At 38.2% G+C, this 23,085-nt stretch overlaps 3 protein-coding genes across 3 annotated transcripts; 1 reads left to right on the top strand and 2 right to left on the bottom strand.

Annotated features, from left to right (window-relative positions):
- The first annotated feature begins 6,372 nt into the window (after positions 1-6,372).
- On the top strand, positions 6,373-7,537 carry LOC146453641 (uncharacterized). The gene has a single exon (XM_085096412.1). The coding sequence runs from the start codon at positions 6,373-6,375 to the stop codon at positions 7,429-7,431; it is 1,059 nt and encodes a 352-aa protein (XP_084952538.1). The 3' UTR covers positions 7,432-7,537.
- A 550-nt stretch (positions 7,538-8,087) lies between these two features.
- Positions 8,088-10,293, bottom strand: LOC146453640 (uncharacterized). The gene is made up of 2 exons (XM_085096408.1): positions 9,976-10,293; positions 8,088-8,188 (listed from the first exon to the last, which is right to left on the bottom strand). Exons 1-2 carry the CDS (start codon positions 10,286-10,288, stop codon positions 8,088-8,090), a joined length of 414 nt encoding a protein of 137 aa, XP_084952534.1. The 5' UTR covers positions 10,289-10,293.
- Positions 10,294-14,351: 4,058 nt separating this feature from the next.
- On the bottom strand, positions 14,352-22,460 carry LOC146453639 (thrombospondin-2-like). Its single transcript, XM_085096414.1, has 6 exons — positions 22,279-22,460; positions 20,454-20,604; positions 19,284-19,522; positions 18,459-18,629; positions 16,988-17,136; positions 14,352-14,559 (listed from the first exon to the last, which is right to left on the bottom strand). The coding sequence occupies exons 1-5, from the start codon at positions 22,352-22,354 to the stop codon at positions 17,015-17,017; spliced, it is 759 nt and encodes a 252-aa protein (XP_084952540.1). The 5' UTR covers positions 22,355-22,460; the 3' UTR covers positions 14,352-14,559; positions 16,988-17,014.
- Positions 22,461-23,085: the final 625 nt, after the last annotated feature.

The raw sequence follows: 23,085 nt of genomic DNA, 5'->3' as shown, positions 1-23,085 counted from the left end.
TCAATAAAGAACAAGAAAATGTCATGGATGATCGATTGATCAGGCTCAGCCAGATTCTCACAATTGCTGCAAACGATGAGGAATTTGCCTTGCGAGGCAAAAAATATCAAACCTTTTGGATATTTTCCTCATGGCCTCGCGAGGCGAATTTCTCACCAAAACTTCGCCGCACACGAGAGCAAACGGCTGAGCTAACTGCTCAGCTCTTTCTTCACGTGTACGGCGAGCTAAAATCCTGCAGTGCACTTGAGGAAAGAGCTGGGCAAACTACCTTGCGAGGCATCGCGAGGCAATCTGCTCAGCTGTTTCCTCAAACATGACAGATATTTTCCTCATGGTCTTGCGAGGCGCAAAAACTAATGAAAACTCAACCGCACACGTGATGAAACAGCTGTAGTGAGTTAATCGCCTTGCAAGGCAGTTTGTTCAGCCCTTTCCTCAAGTGTGGGGCATGCCTTAACTCGAAACTCGAATGCGTTTATCAGTGATTCTTCAGTGCGTTGACTACCTAGTTTGGGGAAATTTTAGAAATTTTATGGAATAAAGGCTAGTTCATAACTCTACTTGAAGACTGTTGTGCTATTGACTGCAAGTTTTTAGTTGTTTCGATTATTTCGGGTGAAACAAAAAACTTCCTTATGAAAAATGTACACGTTTTAAGCTTATTCTGTTTTAAAAACTCAAGCTTAAGTCCAAGGGATAACAACTTTTTAAATGAGCGTTTTGGTTACTAGTCAAAATTTAGTAATTCTGTCAGTAGCTTGGTTAATTTTTTCTAAATTAGAATATACCGAACTAAAAATCGATATGTGAAAGCAGGGGCGTTAACAGTGACCACGCTTAAAAACCTTGTAAAATTACAACCCAGTGGTGGTTGGACACGGTCCGCAAAGCATGCTGGGGCGAGTTGTCGGTTCGTGGTCAGTTGTAACAAACCTTCGTGCTGTGCAGATCTCAAGGAATGACAAATTTTCGCTTCAAAAAGGCAGAAAATCGGTTAATTCGGTAATTTATTCGATAAGTTTTCTCCGGTTACCGTAAGCGCACATCAACTGACTAATTTAACGCTCAAAACGTTGGGTTTACACGGCAATCCTAGCGATCGATCGATCGAAAGCCGGTACAGCCGAAACTGCTCCATGTAATCAGTGTAATTACCACTTCCATACCATTGCAAAACCAATCCTGTTGTCCTTATATGAAATCGTACCTTTTGAAATATAATGTACGATCACGGGCTCGAAAATCTGGCAATGAAATATTCAGAGTTCATAACTGCTGGAATCCAATTCTGGTGAAAATAGCCGAATATTATAAAACGAAATGAAGTAAACAAGGATTGTAGGGAAATGAAGATTTTCACGGCCTTACTGGATAGGAATTTCGTTTAACCATTCTGTATACTGGTTGCCAATGAGACTGGGACATGGAAAAAAGCTCTCACACAAGTTCAGCTTGCAAGAGTCATAAATTTTAGCCACACAGGAGTACTAAATTAGTAAGTATATGTTTGACATAAGTTCTTCAATAATAATTTGTTTTATTACATCACATGTTGCATGAGGGAAATGAAAACATCAAATTGATCTTGAATGAAATAAGTCAAAAAACCTTGTAAACAATGCCAAATACTCTACCTTCCTTTACTGGGCAGACCCTTACTTTGTATGGAAAGACAGTGTATTGGATCAAGGTGAGGGGCCCTGGGTGCATGCTCCCTCTTTAATTATATATTTAAAAGAAAATAAGGCCTTTTAATACAAACATCAATACACAAAACAATGTTATGGAGATTATGTACATTAGTACCCTCAAACATAGAGAGTGTGAAAGCCAAATAGCAAGGTGGTAAGGAATCACAAATGAACAATAAAAATTCAGAGTAAGTACAAATAGCTGCTCAAAAATGATTCCATAGTCCAACAAACTATGATAGCACACAATATAAAAATATTGACTTCACAAAAGTTTTGCCCCCCCCATCCCCCTTTCCCATTACTACAGTGGTTCAGCCTTATGACAAACTCCAAAAAACCTGTGAGCAATATTCTCTTTGATCTTGGAAGATTTCTAGTTCAGTACTAACAAGACAGACTACCAAATATCAAATCTATGTTTTTATTTTATTTCAATAATAACAATAACAATAATAATGAAAACTGCTCTACATATTGCACATGTAATTCATAACTTGGCAAAGGGGCACAGTATTATAGTCACACTAGATGTCCTCCTCTCCTTTACATGTACTAGTCACTTTAAATCTACAACATATCTATGATGATTATGTTATTGGATAATTATGTAATTGGATTGGAGAAATATTGAAATACAAATTGAGGGGAACTCTGCTCACAAGGCATGCCCCCCCACTCATAAACTAAGGGCCTGTTTACATCGAAGTGTATCTTGTACACCAATGTGAAGGTGGATGACTCCGCATAGTTTGCCGAGCATACCAGAGATTTCAGCTACTGACAATGGTCAAGTGTAATTGAGATCAAATTAGCATACATCTTCTTTGAAGGTCATCTTGCAAATCAGCTGTCAATCCCTTTTATTAACAACACAAATTACATACAATCTATACACAATTATAGATTAATACAATAAGCACAGAGGTAATAAGCCAAATCATCAATAGAGATTTCATATATGCTTGACTTTTGATGTAAAATATATGCCTGAAGTGACCAAATATTTTCTTGTATGGGAATATATGGAAATATATACAGTCAGTTAATGCATAGAGTGTATAAATATACAGCTCAGGCATGCAAATTATTGTACAAGCATACAAGATATACTTTAAAAGTATAAGTAGAATGTAATTTCTGCACAACTGATTCTTAATTTATGGAACTAAGTCGCAAGTGTTTCCCCTTTTTAGTTATTAATTTTTCTGTGGATCTGTGCTTGTGATAATAATATTTCCGATATTTTAGTCGACATCTACCAACAGTCCATAGCCCTGAAGCCTCAACATTTTTGTCCTGAGGTGAAATAGCAGGTCATTTAGAACAGCCGGCTAGAGCTTTCACTTGAGCTTTACAGTCGAACCAGGTCAAGCGTACCCCCCTAGACTCTATTAATGGATCGATTACTTGAAAATTGAACCGATAAGTGCATTCATTTATTCGTTGTTAGCGCGGATCGATGTTCAAATTAAAATTCGTATAACATAGATCCGCGCTAACAGTAAAAGCAATAGCCTGTAAAATTCAAACTACAGTACATAATTGAAACAGCTCGTTCGTTCAAACTGTTCCTGCGTGTTGTTGACACATTCATATAATTCGTTATGCAAATTTGGTCATGGCAAGAGCACAAAGTCAAGCACTTGCAAATGAGTCGGGTTCAAAAATTCCAATTTATCTTTCATGTATAGCTAGCATTACCCACCTTGTAGCATGAAAAAGTTTGGTATGTATTATTATTTCACCAGACTGTCCATTATACCGCGACGAATAGCGCAACACATGTGCTGCCATTGTCGAAGGTCAACTGAAATGAACATCTTTCACTGTGAGTTCGCATACTTTTCGCCAAATTAATTTGCATATACCTCAAAAAGAGAACCGTTTTTTATGATAAAACGCTTCCAGTCCTTTTTCATTTTTGTTTTTGAATAACTAACGGAAAAAACGCAAGTGTACAAACGTAAAATGTCCATTTAGTGATCATTAGTGAGTTTAAACTTACGCGACAGGACCACCGTGCCCGGTTTAAAATGGCGAATTTTTTTTCTGACAGTACGCGTTGACTGCTGTAAATCAAGAAAAATCTGCTTTTTAAAAAATCCATTGTTATGTAAGTCAAGAATTGCCGCTCTGAATATATTAAGAGAGGTTTTTCCCGCGGGCTTTCTGGTTTTCTGGTTTCATGTATTGTTCGTATAATCCAATCAGAAATCTAATTTTGATTTGAATACTTGAAACGACTAACGGGTTCAATTTTCAAATAATAGATTCATTAATAGAATCTAGGGGGGTACGCTTGACCTGGTTCGACTGTAATTGTAAACCTAGAGACAAATCAAGCAAAGAGGAAAACGTCACAATAAATCTTTGTTTTACATCGTGACTCGCTCATTGTTTGCTCCTCACAATCGCCAAACTTTAAACGCACATAGCAGAAAAACGGTGAGAGGTGCGATGGGGTGCGATGCCATAACATCCAAGAGCAACTTTTTATTAAACAAATGGTGTAACTTTTTTTCCTGGAACCCTGACGATATAGCGTCAAAAAGCAAACGCGTTCATTGATCATTGCACATGGAGAAAAGCGGCCATATTGGACAAGCTTGCGAGGAAGTCGAATATTGACGACAATAACTAAGGAAATTATGAGAAAATACAATCACTGGTCACCTACATACCTCGTCACTTGTTGAATCCTTTCATTTGGAAGAAAAGCCGTCTACACGGTAAATAAAACAGTAAATAAGACGAAGCAATCATTCGCGTGAAGATCCTTCCTAAAAACGCTGGTGAAAGAATACGGTGATGTGATTGGCCAATTACTGCTACCATGATGCTCTTCGGACCGTGTCCAACCACCACTGCTTACAACCAATGAAATTTCTTTTAAGGCGTTTGTCCTATGCTCCATTTACACCAAGGGTTTTAAAAACACGTTTAAAAGCTGTTTAGTTCAACACAGTTTAAAATTGTTTCCTTCATAAAAGCTGCTTCTGGTTTTTTGTCGACTACAGATTTAGCGCAAATCAAAGCATAAGTTAAAGTTTACTTGAATCCTATGTCAAAGCCAATGGTTCAGCTTTCTGTTACCAATTTTCATTTTGCTAAACCTGGTTTGATTGAACATGTTTTGTTGGTGTGAATGGAGCCTTAGATGGAATAAACTTGAAGACCATTTTTCGCTGAATTTCTGGGGCGCATCAAACTCTTTTGAAAAGGTTTGTTTCTGAAAATTTTATGTTCAGAACGGTGAACTATATGCAAGGAGAGTTAAGCTAGTGATTGCAGAAATAAATCCGATTTTGTGCTAGATTTTGCCAGCATATAATTTGTTTATTTGTTTACCCACCGAACACCAAACCCGCACAAAAGAGCTCTCAAGGAAGTCGTTCAAAGGTGCGTTCCGGGTCGAATTGGCATTTGAAAATGTTGTTTTTCTTTTTGTGGAGGGAGGAAAACCGGAGTCCCCGTAGAAAAATCATCGGAGCAAGGACAAAAACCAACAACAAACTTAACCCACATGTGACACCGAGACCGGGAATTGAACCCGGGCCACATTTGGTGAGAGGCGAGTGCTCTCACCACTGCGCTATCCCTGCTACCATACAGTCGTCTAGGCGCGTAAATGACACCAGTATCTCAGTTAAAAAAAACTTCCATATAAATATATGTTATAAAAGAAACGGTAAACGCCACAGGTGTGCAACCATGAAATAATGGATGCACGTAGTGGGAGGTTTGCTAAGCACTCAAGAAGCCGCTGAGAGTTGCTCTCGGCTACGCCTCGAGCAACTCTTACGAGAAAACCTCCCGCGTGCATCCATAACTCGATAGTTGCACGCTACTTACGTTTACCATTTCTTAATAGGCCTTATCACGGTTTTCGACGCCATTTTGACGGGTAGGCAAACAGGCTTGAAATAACAGTGTTTGTATGGAAATCCGATGTCAAATAATTTTGATAAAACATCGCTTATGGAAAATTCATGAATTGGAAACTTTTGGCACTAGGAAAAGGATTTTAGGAACAAAATTGGAGGGATGTAGCTATGACAGAAAGCGTCCAGTCGTGTTTTGAACTTTCCATGCATTTCCCTGTCAGTTTTTTCCCGCGAACTATTTTTAATAGCAGCTCACGGCTGGTTCGCAAAACAGACAAATGTATGGAAAGTTCTTAAAATCCTTTTTCTAGTGCCAAAAGTTTCCAATTCATGAATTTTTGAGAAGCGATGTTTTATGAAAATTATTTGACATCGGATTTCCATACAAACACTGTTATTTCAAGCCTGTTTGCCTACCCGTCAACATGGCGTCGAAAACCGTGATAAGGCGTACTATGTTCAGTCTGAAGGAAGGCTCAATCGTGTCACAAAAAAAGCTCTCGTTATCAATTGTTGTACTTGGCATTAACAAGCGAGAAAATAAAAACTAAACTGTCCAGGTGTAGGACCGAATTTAAAAAGTGCTTTAAAAATATTCTTCAAAACATGATTTAAAATACGCGTTAATTGCTATTACTGAATCACCTGCCAACATCGAGAGAAGAGCACGTTTACAGGATCATACTCACTGTAAACAAACTAGCAAATGTTGAAATCAATTTCACGACACAGGAACTTCGGTGTTAATTTATTCTGCAGGAAGATCAACATAGCGTATGCAGTGGACAATCATGGCAAGGAAGACAGCAGTTTATCGCCGGGTTTTTGCCCGCATATTAGCGATCGCTTTGCTTGTTTTACAAGGAGTAATGCTAGATTATTATCTCATCATCGATGGGAGCTCTTCATGGAGGTTTGTGTGGATCATAACAGATGCTATCGTGTTATCTGCCTGGGTCCTTACAATGTGGATGTCGCATAGAAAGTCACAAAACATAAACGCAGTGGCTAAAGATGAAATCAAGTTTGCTTACATCGCGTGGATTGTGTACGCTGTACATTTAGTACCCCAAGTAGCTACTTTATTTAAACTGAAAGCCACGGCTTTTCATAACGAGAAACTTGTCTTTGGGCCAAACACGCTGAAGATGAATTTATGCCTTACGTCGATGTTGTTTTTATTTCTGATATACGCCCATCACGACGCGAAATCGCACTCACGACGAAAATATTATCTGGAAAAGATGACAGCAGTGGTGACTCTTGATTTGTTTGACAGCGTGGAAATGCTGGAGTATCTCTTTGACAAGGAGAAGATCCCAATTGAGATGCAAAATGCTATCTTGGCATTTTCCTGTATGAATATTTTTCTTCCAACCTTCGCTTTATTCGAATTGAAATTTAACAAGTTTCACGACAGCGGGGAGGTTTCACCCATCTCATTCAAGTTTATTTACATTTGTAGTTTAATGTTTTTTGTCAACATCCCTTTCTTAGTTTTGAGGCTAATCTTATGGCATGGTCATCATTTAAATATCTCGGTATTACTGGCGAAAAATGCTCTGGAAATAATTATGGGAATCATTGAGATCTTTGAGTTTTTTGGCGAGGAAAGGCCAAGAAGATGTGGAACCTGTGCGAGGACCTTTGCCAAAGAATTTTTCAAAGCGCATCGCAAAGCCTGCTTGACTGAAAGTAATCTGACTATGATAGCTTGTGAAACTGTGATATGTGAAGAAGAAAAGCTGATTGCGAACTCCCCCGAGTCACCGCAGCATGCTGAGATGTCCGAAATCGGTTCAGATACGCATAAATGTTTGTCCGGAATCTCAAAGGAGTCTTGCGTTTGATTTCATAGTGAAGAAGAAAATGACACCAACATACACATTTTTTCCCCACATTATTGCAAAAAGACCTTTTCCTTCAGGATGATGATACAGAGTATTGTGGATGAAGAGTGATTAGGGTTGAAGAGGGATCGGCCGTTCCCAATGTACTACTTGTAAGTATCTTAGATGTCAAATAAAGAAGCCCTTTTCCGTAGTGTTCAGCCCTGCAATCAGTTTGGTTTGCTTACATGTCAGATATACCATCATTTTTAAAATGAGGAAAAAAATCGTTCTGCGCGTGTATTTTGCATTTTGGCACATTTCTCTGTTGTTATTCTGCAAAACGACAGAGTGACAGGACGAAATCCAACGTTTTATGGAGAGGACTCACGTCTCCACAAAACTTTGAATATTATTAATAATAATAATAATAATAATAATAATAATAATAATGATGATGATGATGATGACACCGGTAATAATAGTTTATTGAACTCTTTTACTTACTGAATTAACGAGTTACTGATCGCAATGAAAAGTAAATAAAGTCAACTAAATATATTCTGTATGCATTAAATGAAATCATATACACTACATCGGAATATGCATAACATTGTTAGAAATGCTTAAAAGTGAAAAAGTCTTCAGTGTGCTTAGTTCTGCAGGTGGTAACACTCTTATAAAAGTACAGCTGGTCTGATTTGTGCCTCAAGGTTTAGGGACGAGATTGGACTGTCTGTTTGGCTGTGCACAAAGCTCAAAGGCGCGTAGGGAAAACCTGCAGGTGAAAGAACAAAAAAGACTAGAATTTAGTCCTTTTAAAACTCGTGATATGTGCATGGCTAATGAACGAAAATGACACTCGCTCGGTCGTTCCATCATTCCATCGGTCGTTGAATGGGCGTTAGGGCTCCTTCATTTAAAATACACGTTTCTGGTGCTCGAAATTTAAAAAAAAAATAGCCTAGAGAACACTTGACCGCCGTAAAAGAGGATATTGGGGATTTTGAGAATCTCAATGTCAATTCGATGAACTACACAAGCTCTCGACCAATAAAACCGAAGTGCGGACTTTCGGCATGGATTTTTAAATAGTGGACTTGAGAACGCTACGTTACGGTTTAATAATCAGTTGTGTTAAGCCAGTAAAGGTGGTAAAATGTTACCTCTCAATCCGAACTAAAAAGATAACACATAAAAATAAAAATAAAAAGCAGAGGAGGAAAAGAAATGATCATAGAATATGCCCCCTACCATCCCTCCCTTCTGGGAGTCGATCACATCACGGCACGTACAGATTACCGAGGACTTGCCAAGATGCCAACCCAGCAACACTGTCCAAAGGTTGAACAACAACAACAACAACAACGAACACAAATCGTAGAGGGGCAACACCAACCTATTGAACTGCTGATTAGTACTCGACTTCTGCGGTGTTTCTTTGCTACATTATCGGACGATTGCTGCTCATATGAAAATCAAAGAAGCAAATAAAACAACTTTAAACATAATCTGAAATATCATTTCATTCACCTGTTCAATTTACGCTCACTGAGTGCTATGATTATTTTTTAAATGTGCACATGGTATTTACTTATTCCTTAACCATAAATCAGTTCCGAAATAGAGCTAACAGGTCTCAGAATTTTTCCTGAAGCTTTTTTGTTACATTGCATAGTGACCAGGCAGCTGTGACCTGTCAAAGGTCGCCCGAATTCCGTACAAGAGGGTCTCATTGCGCCATGGGGCTAACCGTCAGGTCTAATAGCCTAAAATTTAACCATCAGCCGTCAAAAAACGGTAACTTTTACCGTCAACTGTCAAAAAGAGCAGTTCTTATTAGCCGTAAAACAGCTTCAAGGTCTTTCAAATATCAGTAAACAGCTGCACATCCCGGATGTCTGGCTCTCAAAGAATCGTTTTAACTGGTCAACCAGTTTCCATGTTCCCAAATATACTCTAACCAAAACTGACATCACAACTAACTTCCGCCTGGAAGTATTTCTGGTTTCAAAATGTTAATGATTTACTATGTAAATTGATAAATAACTTTTTTCTCACGAAAAAACAACCTCCGGAACACAATTGTTAATATTAAAAGAATGCAAAAGTTAATATAAACTTTAACTCATGGGAGAAATTTGCCGTTGATTACCGTCAACTGTCAAAATCCCTAAAATTTAACCGTCAACCGTCAAAGCTACCTCCCATTGAGACCCTCATACAAAATGTCTCTAATTCTGAGATGGCATTCACCAAATTTCCAGAATTTTAAAAGCCTTCTACATGATGGCAATCTAACGACAGAACCTCAAACTTGGTAAACTGAGTAATCTTGTGATAGGCTCCAATTTCTGATTAAATGAAAATTTAAAAACTCGTTCCCGCTTTCCATTTGAACTCCGGAATGGGCAACAAGAGTCCCATAGGAGGGTGTTCACTTGGTGTGGAAGATATTGAGTGCTGGGCATAGATTACAGATTGTTGCCTCTAACCAGTTTTCCCGAAACGTAAACTGACGACAATCGTGAATGTCTTATCATAAGCTAAAGGTATCAGGCCTACCTGCTTCCGAATCCATATCTCTCTGAACACAGTTCACTTTACATATGACAGACTCTGAAGCAGAGTACTTCGTTGCATTGTTGAACTCGCATTCCAAGTTGTTCCACCAGAAATTAAAGCTTTTACAGTGCGTGTCATGATCACACTTCAAAAGACACCCAGCAAAGTTAGCAGCGTGAACCATCTTGTAAGTGTGATTCATTAGAGCGGAGCCCCACAGTATTTTATCCTGTCCACATCTTCGGCCCTCGCTAGCTGCAGCGTCGGCCATGAGGAACATAAATGCCCAAGCAAAAAGCAGCTGTAACTTCATTGCTGTTCACTACAATGAAATAATTTATCTTGGTTAACTCTTTCGATATGTTTTCAAGTTGATGAACGTGTGGGCTAATAATTTTACCTTCGGAAAAGCCTAAGTCAGGGAGAGGCACATACACAACACGTGTTTGAATCTCGTTCCCAGAGTCCACGTTCTTTACGGGGGAGCGGCGAAATTACCTTATCAGCTTTGTTGATAAGACCAAACATTCGTTTCGACTCCACCAACCGACGCAGCACCACAGTTTCCTTAGAAGCTGAGCCCTTTATCTGTTGATGGTTCTTGCCAATTTAAAGTATGAATAATTATACTTAGAATGCTTAAGAGAATGAACAAGTCTAAAGTACGAATGAAATTTTTGAAAGATTAGTATTTGGTAATCGTCAACACAACGCCGGGAATTTACATACCTTTTAAATGCTGCAACGATACAAACCAGGTCAAGATTTGTTTACAGCTGAGGTAAAAAGGAGTATTACTGCAAAAAAAAAAAGAGTAATTTTTTTTCTAAAGAACCGAGATTCAATAGCCGTTCCTCTAGATGGACTAAGTTTGAAACTTCGATCTATCACGCATTTTGTTTCCAATTCAAGCTGGTTAAGATTCGAGCGTTCACGAACAGCTGCAATGCAATAACTAAACTCATATTTATTGCTATCAATAAGCTCGGATTATGTGAAACAGTTTACTGTACATTATTTTTAGTCTGCAAGATGGCTCAATCGTGTCAAAAACTCTTGTTATCATACTCGTGGAACATGGAGTTATAAGCCAGAAAATAAAAACATGAAATCTTCAGGTGCAGATCCGATTGAAATGTAAAATTGTTTAGAAAATATTCTACAATACAGTACCTAAAATTAACGTTAATTGATATATGTTGAAATATATTTCATGACTTTCGGTGTATATTCTGCAAAATTCCCTTCTTGCCGGTATAATTGCATGATCACCACGCTTTGCTTTTTCCTGATCGTCTCTTTCTAATACTCCAGGCATACGAGATTCTTCTGCTAATATATAGTTACATTAGATATATGAGAATTGTCAAACCTGTACCCTTCCATATAACTAACCTGATATATGGTTTAGGCTGCTTTAAGTCTCTCTACCGAAACCTTGCTCCAGTGAAACTTGAAACTTTTAGATGGTAGGGTGGCAAACAAAACGACAGAGTTTACCGTTATTTTTGTTTACACCCTCACAGTTAATTTGTTTAGTTAACTCTCGCTAACGTTTTGGGTAAGGGGTTTAGTTTGTAAAGAAACTACGATGCGAATGTTTGGTTTATCAACAGAGTGGATAACTAACGATCAATTGTCCACCGTGGAGAGATTCGAGTGTTGACATTTCGATCGTTAGCCCTTCGTCAGTGTTTTGAGTAGTTTTGGGGTATTAAATATTAATTACAATATATTAACACAGTAGCTACAACTATCGATCTTTGATTCAAACACAAACAGCTACGCGCTTTCTCTATTATGTTGAATTGAGCAGGTGCTTAAAAGAAAATAAAAAACGTAATATTACTGACACGACCAGAGAAGTCAATTTGGAGCTATCAAGTTTTGGATATATGCAACAAACATCTCACGACGTGAAAGCGCTTATTTAAAAGATGATTGCTGATACTTACAATCTTATGCTTCTATGAAGCTTGAAATTTTCAACTTTCACGCATTTCTTCCCAGTGTAGCTTCGGACAGGAAATTCGTCATCTCAATGTTTATTGCTGGGTTGTAAATGAAAACTATAGCTCGAGTGACTTTTTCGCGAAATGAAGAAGAACCAAGTTAAATTATTAATATCTTTGGAAAACACAGGAATAATCAGTCTCCTCCGATTACTCGGCTGATTATAAATTCTCGTATATGATAGGGTGAGATTATGTGCATGCTCCTTGACTGAGAGAGCCCACCTATATGGCGCGGCGACTGCAGCGTGGTCTCCTTGTTATGCAGCCGTTATTTGACCTAAAAGGACTGGCTGAGTTGGAGACTAATGTAGAATCAGATGTAACTGTGCAGTGAAAGTTTTAAAAATTGCTATAATGAATCCACGAATTTCAACCAATGCAGTGAGCGTTCACGATCACCCTAGAAAGAAATTGGGGGAAACACAGAAGACAAAGAAAAAAATGCTTACACCTCGATGGAATAGAACCCGTAGTGTCTTTGTATTGCAGTATGGTCATTGTATTACGTCACGAGCAGAAATAGGAGAGCGGGATATAATACGAGCAAGGATTACAAAGTGCGAGTTTTCAGAAATGAAGAAGTAAAAGGAGTTCAGTCTCATTACAGTCAAAGATTCCATAGAACCCACGACTGTTCTGTCGTGAATTGTAATACCGTCGTGAATTGTAATACCTGTCGTGAATTGTAATAACAGTTGTCGTGAATTGTAATAACGTACCTATCGTGAATTGTAATAACCTAAGACTTATTACAAATCACGACAACGTGGTATTACAATTCACGACAGCTCCGATTATTACAAATTACGACAACAGGTTATTACAATTCACGATAGGTACGTTATTACAATTCACGACAACTGTTATTACAATTCACGACAGGTATTACAATTCACGACAAGTGTTATTACAATTCACGACAGAACACACGACCACGGCACTAGATCAAGCGTTGCTCTACCGACTGAGCTGCGATTTGCTCCCATCTGGCCTCTGAATTTCAAACTGTTTACAGTTTTATGTAAATTGGTGCGAAAAGATACTTAGGGGGCCCGACACGGCAACGGGACCGGAACTTTCAAGAAACACACCCCGGATTCGATAGGTAGAGGCCAGTCCTCTGAAAAGAAAGGGCGGCAAAACGACCATATGGCTTATGAGCGAACTTTGATGCCGAGAGAGACTGGCGAGAACGCGCTCAGAAGCTATGGCGGCAAATGCGGTTGAATGGTTGATGTCGAAAAGGGATTACTACGACGGGATCATCCATTTTGCAAGATGAACATTTCTATATGATTTTGAAGCATTTCTTTATGAGCTTAAGAATGGGTTTTTTTGGTGAATTAACAAAGATTTTTTCAAATTAGTCAATCGAGGCTCTTCCATTCTCGTCCCCAGAGCCCCAACGTTTTTTTTTTTAATTGTTGAACGAGTGGCTCTGGGTCCATCCAAAAATATCTTTTTTTTCCTTGGCTGTCGAAAACCTGATGCGCTATGAGGTGAAAAATGCTACGCTTCTGCGCATTTGTCTTTACTTCCTAATACTGAGCAGTACTGAGCAATAATAATACTGAGCAAGCGCAATGGTAATTTATCACACTGAGCGTGCGCTACCGGCTGTTACCAGGGCCTACGATCCAACCCCTGACCAGAAGATCGTAGGCTCTGGGAACGAGGATGAGGTTCTTCGAATCGCTTTATACTTAAACGCAAAAACTCAAACGTTCATTCCATACAATATATGGGAGTATAAGGCATAAATTTCAGAATATATGTAGAGCGTCGCAGAATATATGTATGTAGCTCTTGCATCTCTTAAAATGTTATTTTGTACTCTTTTGAACGTTTTCAATCAGAGACCACTTTTAAAAGTACTAGTCATGAAAAATGAATTCAACCAAAATTGAAAAGCACACAAAAAAAAACTTGCAAAAAAAATAAGGCTCAAAATACATAGAGCGAAAATGACTTCTGTTGGCACTAATGCCTTAGGGAGACATAGCTCAAGAGAAAATGGAGATACTTGTGTACAAAGACAGGAAAAATTCTGAAGTTGGATGTTCAGGGCCACAGGGTTTAAGTGGGAGAAAAATATTTATTTTTCTCAGCAGAAAAACGATGCAGAGGCAGAAGAACCAAGGAAGGGACAGAAACACCAAGAAAGTGTGGGAAACAAGAAGTTCTCATCCCCCCTGGCCATCCAACTATATTCTCACACACACACCCCTTCGTGTAATCAAGGGAGATTTTTCATGGGCATACAACCTTAAAGTGATGGGCTGACAGTTCAAAACTGGTGGTTCGCTAACCTTGTCCCTATGAGGAGGTTTCTGAAACAACAAAGCGATTTTGTAATCGGTATTCACTTTTCTAATTACTTTATTAACAATGTATTCTTTTTTTTTCTGACTATCGTGTATTATTCAAATTAAAGCCTGACATAGTCAACTGTGAATCGAGCACGTGTTACGGATACATTTTAAGTAGTTGAAATCTTAGCATTGGGATACTTGTCCACCGTCTGTTCTGTCAGTCCATGGAAGTGTTTCAGTTCACTCACAGCCTCCTCCTGTAAAGTTCAAAATATATTATAAAATGATAGATGAATTTTTCGGTCAGTGATATAGGCAAACTCGAAAAAAGAAAATCCGAGTTCCTCTAACAGGTGTCGAACCTAAGACCTTCTGATTACTAGATTGCGGGAGACTTATGGGGATTGGTCGAATCAACTTCCCGGCCTCAACTTCAAGCGCGTGCGTGGAGAGAATTGGCTTAGGTTTTGCTTAAGGCCGGGCCAAACGAGAGCCGATAGTAAACGATAGTGGCCGATAGTTAAACTATCGGCCAGTATCGGCTGCTATCGAGCGGGGTGCCAAACGGGACAATGCTATCGGCGACTATCGACAAAAATTTGAGCATGTTCAAACTCGGTGAGAGCGGCCGATAGTGGCCGATAGTTAGGTACCATAAGAGAGCGAGAGTTTCTTCAACTATCGGCTCTCGTTTGGCCCGGCCTTTAGAGTATAGACTCAAGAATGACGTCATAAGCTGCAGAAATTTCTCGTAGCCCTCTGCCGGAAAATGTTTAGTTTGTAAACGAAGGTGACAGACAATCAGCAAATCGTGATGCACAGTCACTAGCGTGTGCGCACGGAAATCTTAGGACACTTTATACCGAAAATAGCACCCATAATTAGAATTACGTCTAAAATTAAAAAGGAAATTTGGAGATAATAGTGTCATCATGTCATCATTCTAAAAGCGTTCGTGTTCATTAAAGGGCATTTCAAACAAAGCAACAATTCGTACAAATGAGAAACGCAATAATACTCACTGACGCAAACACGGGATAATTTAAAAGCGCAAAATCGAAGAAAATTGATTGGGAAACATTGGTGACTTTCATGTTCCTTACAAGTATTTTTTACGTTTCTATGAGAAGTAACAATTGGGAAAATTAAATATGTCTTAGAGGAGTCAAAACTGCTTCTGAGGTTTTCCCTAGAACAGCAACAACAGCAAAAAAAAAAAAATGTAAGTAGATGTAACGAAGAAAGTAAAGGAAGCGAATGGGAAGCTCCTCTAACAACCGCTTGAGCCAATTCCACAATTTGCTGAGAGGATTTTTCAGTTTCAATCTTATACCTGAACATTGTTTCAGGTGACGAAGACGGAAACGATGTACGTGTGGGTGTATGTTGTGTGGTCGTTCTTGGGGATTTCATTTACAACCGTGGTATTCCAAACAATTGTAATACCGTCGTGAATTGTAACACCTGTCGTGAATTGTAATAACACTTGTCGTGAATTGTAATACCTGTCATGAATTGTAATAACAGTTGTCGTGAATTGTAATAACGTACCTATCGTGAATTGTAATAACCTGTTGTCATAATTTGTAATAATCCGAGCTGTCGTGAATTGTGATACTACGTTGTCGTGATTTGTTATAAGTCTTAAGAACAAACAATTACAATGATGGTAAAATAATGAAGACAGGCCAAACATTATTGGTCGAGGTAGGAAGAATACTGACCTTCAAAGCTAATTTGCTTTTACGAGTACGTCTTTCAAAGATCTTCCTGTACGAAAGTAAGGAAGGGTCTTTCTAGATCTCTCTTAGCAGAGGCTGATTTTCTATCAAGTGCCATTTACTCATCTTAATGGTTTTTAAGTAAAGCACAGACGGGCGACATTCTGTAACAAACAGCAAAATGTTTTTGCGGGTTTTTTTTGTTTTGTAGGGCCGACATTCTATCTTTAAAATTGACTTCTGAGAGAGTTTTATCTATAAGGTTAGTGGGGTAACCTCTGTAGCGTAATCTCTGTTTGAATAGAGTAATTTTTTCTTCAAATGCTGTTTTTGAAGATTTTGTTCTGAGAAGTCTTCAAGGAACTGTTATTTACAACCGAGTGTAAAGTATGTACGTGACTCTCATACGTTTGAGACAACACGCTTGCAGAGCATTTTAAATAGAATGAGACGGCTTCCTTGTCCAAATGTATTCATTCACCACCCAAGATCTCTTTCTTATTTTTAAAATACTTTGTTTACTTATGAAAAAGCGTATTTTTGTCGTATTTTAGAAAAGTCACGCAGTTGAAATACGGTCAGTGGAATAATTTTGCCCAACAAAGGGTGCCTCGGACAAATTGTACTCTTCGGGTGTTAAAACGTTGTGTTGCTTTAATTTCAAAGCGTTACGAAAGCTGGATTTTGTGTTTCAAAATTTTAAAAAATACACATGGATCAAAATAAAGGTTGGTTTTTTGTAATTGTTTGTTTTTAACACTTATTACAAATCACGACAACGTGGTATTACAATTCACGACAGCTCGGATTACTACAAATTACGACAACAGGTTATTACAATTCACGATAGGTACGTTATTACAATTCACGACAACTGCTATTACAATTCACGACAAAACAAACTCAGTTATTCTTGGTGGATACTTTCTGTTCCTTTGAAGTGATTATTATCAGTGACGCTTACCCTTTGGTTATGAGGCCAACAAGTGAGTTAAGGACACCTTCCACAAGATTTTTTACAGTTTTCCAGCACCTGAGGATACGACTCAGTGCACAGTCCTCGTTCTTTATAAAAGTCACATAGGTGATGGTTGTTCTCGCAAGGCATTGGTACTGATGCAAAATAAAGAAAAAGGATAAAACTATAAAATAGGAAAAAATATGATGACTCTAGCTTATGTTATAAAAGCTCCGAAAAAAGAAGATATTTAACAATTTTCCTGCGAAATTGCGTCGAATATCGCCTGATACTTAGCCGACGAGGCCGTTCGCCGAGTTGGCTAAAGTAATGGATATTCCGGAAGATTGAGCAGGATAATTGTTTTATTATTCAACGCATTGATAACAAAGCACAGCTTTATTGCAGAAAAACCGGATATACCGGATTTTTTTTTTGCCATTTGTCTCCCCGACACACGAAATTACGTAGCACGACGAATATTCAGTGTACCATGACCATATTTTGGCAGTGTTACAATGTGTTGAATGATAATTTGAAATAAACACCTTTCTTTGAGAACGCCCTCATCTAATAAATGTCCCCAAAGTAACAACCTTGTTTACCCAAAGCGGTTCTTTGATCATTTAAGGTGAACTTAAAACCCTTCCCCTATTTAGCTTCCCTCTTTCTAGAAACGAAAACAAAACAAAACAAAACAAACAAACAAACAAACAAACAAACAAAAAAACGTCAAGTAACGATAATTAAACAATATTTAAAGAGCTCCATAGTTGTACATATTGAACAATTGAACAATTCCCCCTTAAGTTGTGGCTCTAATTATATGTATTTTCCAAATATAAGGAGTATATATGACGCTTATACTGTAACAGTGTAGTTTATTCGACTACCAGGTTAAGAGAACGGTTTCGCCCGCTCCAGTGTATTAAATGCAGTTTCAACAATCAATCCAACTCTTTCCAAGACACGAATGTTTGGTTTTATTGACAGAGTTGATAAGATAATTAGACCGCCTGATAGATAAGAGTGCTGAGGTTTCGAGCGTTAGCCCTTCGTTAGAGCGATTTTGGATGTTTCACGTTTACGGTTCGCTCCTGGAGAAGAGCTAATTAACCCTTTAACCCCGATTATTAAAGAATAAATTCTCCTATCTTGTTCCCCATACTTTTCTTTTTAAAAAAGTACTGGGTAGAGGTTATTGAAATATCCAGAAAATTGACCTTAAGTGATCATATTCTTGATCAGTTCTCATGACCTCAGGGGTTGAATAAGCGTTGATATTACAAGATGAAATTTAATGCTGATCACTGCATGTCAGGGACGCTCAAAACGTTAGCACTCGAAACAAATTACCAAATTACCTTATCAACTCTGTTGATAAAAACATGCATTTGTGTCCCTGACGCAGTACCAAAGTTTGGCTTTAGAAACTAACTCCCTTATCCGCAATGTTTTCAAACACAGGCATCCTTACCAGGGCAAGCTTGAGTGTTACAGTTTTCCACTTCTTCATCATCACCTACACAGCTTTTTCCACATTTGCTTGGCGGCGGATTGCTACATGATCGTGTTCTCTTCCGCTGTCCTCCACCGCAGCTTTTGCTGCATTGACTCCAGTTAGACCAACTTGTGAAATGACCATCCACTGCAATAAAAAAGTAGTCAAAAACGTGCCTTAACAATGCCATGGAGTCATTCCTGGTTAATATAAAACGTGGGATAGTACCCTGTTTTATACAAGTTTTGAAGGGGCTCTTAAATGGAGAGCTTCTTTTTGCTCTTTACAAAGAATTTGAACAACTTTATCAGAAAGTGTGAGTTTGAGAAAATTAGGACGGACTTGTCATCCAAGAGGGTTTACATTGTCCCCAACAGTTTCCCAAATTCGACTCATGGAAGTGAGAGGAACTACATTAATCGTTAACGTGAAAGAAAAAAAAAACCTAAACAAACAGAAAAAAAAAACAAAACAAAACAAAACAAAAAACCGAAAAACATGCGCACAACTTGCAAAGGACTTAGCATCTTGATACGACGTCGTAGAAAAAAAAAAAAACAACCTTTTAATCATCGACTAACCATAAAAGTCTCCTTGTGATTAAATTTTTGTTTCCGATAAAAACAATAATGTTTATTTGTATAGGGAAGGACAGTTCCATTTTTAAATGAAAGTGGATATAAATACATAAAAGACGATACGGTCTTTTATGTATAACAATTGTAGGTACGTATGATGGGTTTGTGCCCTAAAACAAAAGCACGCCATTTCTGATCTCTTTGTCGATTTCATGTCATGTACCTGGAGGAATAATTCTGTAGACATAGTTTGTAAATTCGACTCCAACGCACGCTTCGTGTGAAGCATCGTTGCATTCCTTTAATTCCACGCTGTTGACGGCCATGAGGCATCGTTTGGAGGGTCCATCCTTAGCATAGGTTTGAGTGGCGTTTACTCCACTCCAACATTCTCCATAAAATTGAAGACCGAAGATGTTGAAGCCATTTCGGGAAGCGGCTTTTGCACAAAGTGAAAGTTCGCTGAAATAAAATAACAGTAAGCGATGACACAAACAAATAAAAACTAATAAATAAACAGAATCATTTTTAATTATTTTATTTTTTGATAAAACATTTTTGTAATTTTAACCTCGTGACTGTAGTCGTTACCCAATTTAAATATCGTTTGCCCTAAACAGCCCTTCAGCTTCTTTTAACCTAACACCCCGACCACCACTGGCACAACCTTTGCATTTGTATTCCGTACATTTTCAGTCTCTCTGGCAAGGTCTTTACACTGCTCCTTCTTTTCCATCTCTTTCTCCTCATTTTTAGACTTTCCAGGAACGGCAAAATCAACAGACCTCTTCTTCTTCTTCTTCTTTCCCTTTATTATTATTATTATTATTATTATTATTATTATTATTATTATTGGATGTTTTGTTGTGTAGGGTCGCTGTACATTTTTACGTCGAGTTGCCCTGTATTTTGGCGCCCGCGAAGGAAGAGTAAATAAACAAGCATTAGCGCAACTACAGGGAACGAATAAAGTGATGTATAAATAAATGAAGATTGTTTTTGGGGGTCAGAGTCATTCCTCTTTTTGTTCTCTTAGCAATCAAGGACACTAGCGACGGAGTCATCGGTGTCGGAGTCGTAATCAGAAGCCTAGCGTTTGCTGTCCAACCAGCCGGTATTAAGAGCGCCTGGAGAACAACCATTGTAATTGGCGTTTTCTTCTGCTTCCATTTGCGACTCGAAAAATCTGGTGCTCACTAGATCGTAAGTGACAGAGTCATAAGCACAATCTGGTTTCTTGTGACTCTGCTTCTGCGAGCTTAACGGCTCCCACTTACTAGCTTGTTTGGTTTTCACTAGGTCCATAAACGTGTACGACTCCGCTAATGACTTCGACTCCGTCAGTTTTGAAAACCACCCTTTAAAAGAAGCGCTGTCTTCCAGTTTGACTAACCTTTTTAGTGTCTGTTGTAAGTTGAACCAGTCGATTGTACCACGATAGTTTTCTATGAGCTTCGGTAGAGGGCGTTCGTTCGTCAGGTTGTCGTTAAAGCAGCCCACTTTTTCGTATTCAATGCATTTGTTTAAATCCCCAACAGCGAGAGCTAAAAACAACAGCAACAAAATTAAAATTAATCATTCTTCCGTTTTCTGTTTAAAGGCCTATTTACAAGTTTTTCATGCAAATTTGGTCGCACTTCACTGCAAGTTTTCTCGCGCAAGACTGCGACCTCCAATGGTACGTGTGAGCCACTTGGGATTTCAGTTTGATTTTAGCGCGCTCCGTCCCGTACTGGACGTTTTCTGAGGAGTCCTGCAAATTTGTATCATCTTTCAAAGATATTTGAAACCCTACGATATCGATCGTTATCGTGCTGAAATCGCCGCTAATTCACACACTCGATTTAAAACTGCACCTTGGGCACAGAAAGGTGCGACATTAACGAATTAACATATTTCGATTGAGCCCGCATTTTAATTTCTTACTTCCTTATGTTTAAATCCTGTTTTAAAATCAATACTGAGACTTAGGCTGCTTGCAAAGGAGAGGATAACACAGTTTAAATTATTGAAAGTTGTAAAGATGATCAAAGGCCACGATTGCAAAAAAAGATAAAAAGAGAGCACATTGTGCCTATAATGATTAGTGAGTGACAACCTTCTGATCAGTTGAAGTGACCAGCGCAACAGGAGGTTACTTAGAAATTTCGACCTCGTAATCTAATTGCTAAATAGAAAAAACAAAAAATTATAAAAAACGGAAGAAAAGCGATAAAAAAAAACCCATTTTCCTTGTTTTCTTGAGCGCATGGCTTTCGACCAATCATAGGACACGAAGTTTCTTGTTTATTTCGTTTTTATTTTACAAAATTGTGAGTATCGTGTAGTGAAATTGAAGTATTGCATCAATCACGGCTGCACGTACTGGTACAATATATTGTTTGCAATAAAGTTGTGCGAAGCGTCAGCTGTAACGTTGAACGGTGCGTGGGCATATAGTCCCAGACCGTCGTCTTTTTCTATTCTGCTGGATGTTCATTCACTCGTGCCGTAGCCAAGTCCAAGTTGGCAAAGTGTGTTTTGTCCGAAGACTTTGTCAGGTTTGTTCCGCAAATTGGGAAAGTGAACTGATACTTCTTTAAACATACAACTCTGTTAGATGGTACCATAAAATACAACATATCAAACTTTGCCCATTGTTATGGTTTAAATTTTTTAAGACAATAAACCTTTTGTTGTCTGTCCGTAGGGATTTTTCTTCAAAGAGATTTCACTCTTTCAAAGACACAAAAATGTCTCAGTCCTCGATTCAATAGTAGTATTGCGTGCAAACCGTTTTGTTTATGCAAAGTGGATTTTTTCGCTAGCTATAGCTAAAACAAAATTAGTGAAGGACTTAAAAATCGGTCGAATAGCTTTAAAGAATAAACATCAACAGGCGGCCTCTGACTCAAAAGTACGCTTACGAGTCATCAGAAAAATTTTGGCCGGCACGTCGACGTTTGCTTCGACTTTAACTGATATCTACTAAGAATATCCCAAAATAGATAACAATTTTTAGTCGGCTATTTGTATTAGTTTGTGTAGTGGTCTTAAAACAATTTCCTAAAGTTTTTGTGGTGTCGGTCGAGAAAAACGATGACCAGTTCCAGTTAAGACAAGTCAGTTCTTTGTGTTTAGTTCGCCTGAACTTGTGACTTCTCTTGAGCTCATGTTGACACCATTTTACTATTTTGATACAATTCAATAAACCTTACTGCCAAGAAATAAATTCATACCTTCAATAAATCCCCAGTGAAGTAGCCAAAGGATGCCCATGAAATTGAGGGAAACAGTAACTTTAGTTCTTCTCATATCTAGTTTTAGCCCGCTGCTTTTCAAGAAATACTGTCCCTGTTAACGAAGAATAAAATATTTTCCCTCGTAGCCTCGTGTCCTCACTAGTGTAACTCTTTCATTGTGTCCGTCTGCTTTTATTAATTTCTTTTCTTTGCGGAATAAACAAACATGACACTTTTATAGACTTCTTTCTTCCTTATTCCGGAACGTCTTATCCGGTGGTTTAATATGTTCTGATGTGTTTTTAATAGCGGAAAACTATACGAACAAAATATCCAAACTTCGTAAACCCCACTGTACATGATTTTTTCGCTTATTTCCAGAATGAAATCGCTTTTCTTTTCACAAAAACAACGAGTGAGCAGTTTGAAAATTTTCACACCGCCATGTAGATTCTGCTCTTTCAAAGTGTTCCAGTAGTTTTCGTCTTTATAACTGTTGCACTGTTGTTGGTCTCTTTACTACATGTATCAAAGGTTTACTATCAAAGGAGAAGGTCATTAATACTTTTTCCTGTGGTTATTGATTTTTTTCTGTCTTTGTCGCTCAACGTTGTCTTTTCCCCTTACTTTATTCAAATAAAAACGAGTATTTGTTCTTCTTTATGCCATATGGTGAAGTTGTTTCTTTGAAGTCAATGCGAAATACAATTACGTGGTTTGATATCAAGATAAAATAGAAACATCTGGTCAAATAAAATCGTGCGAATTGTCAAAGAGGTATATATTTACTTCGAAAAATGGCTT

This window comes from Pavona decussata, unplaced genomic scaffold (genome assembly GCF_977016875.1).
Source record: "Pavona decussata unplaced genomic scaffold, jaPavDecu1.1 SCAFFOLD_327, whole genome shotgun sequence".
In the NCBI taxonomy this organism is placed as follows: domain Eukaryota; kingdom Metazoa; phylum Cnidaria; class Anthozoa; order Scleractinia; family Agariciidae; genus Pavona; species Pavona decussata.
Note: the sequence above shows the minus strand (reverse complement) of the source record. Positions and strands in the feature narration are given on the sequence as shown.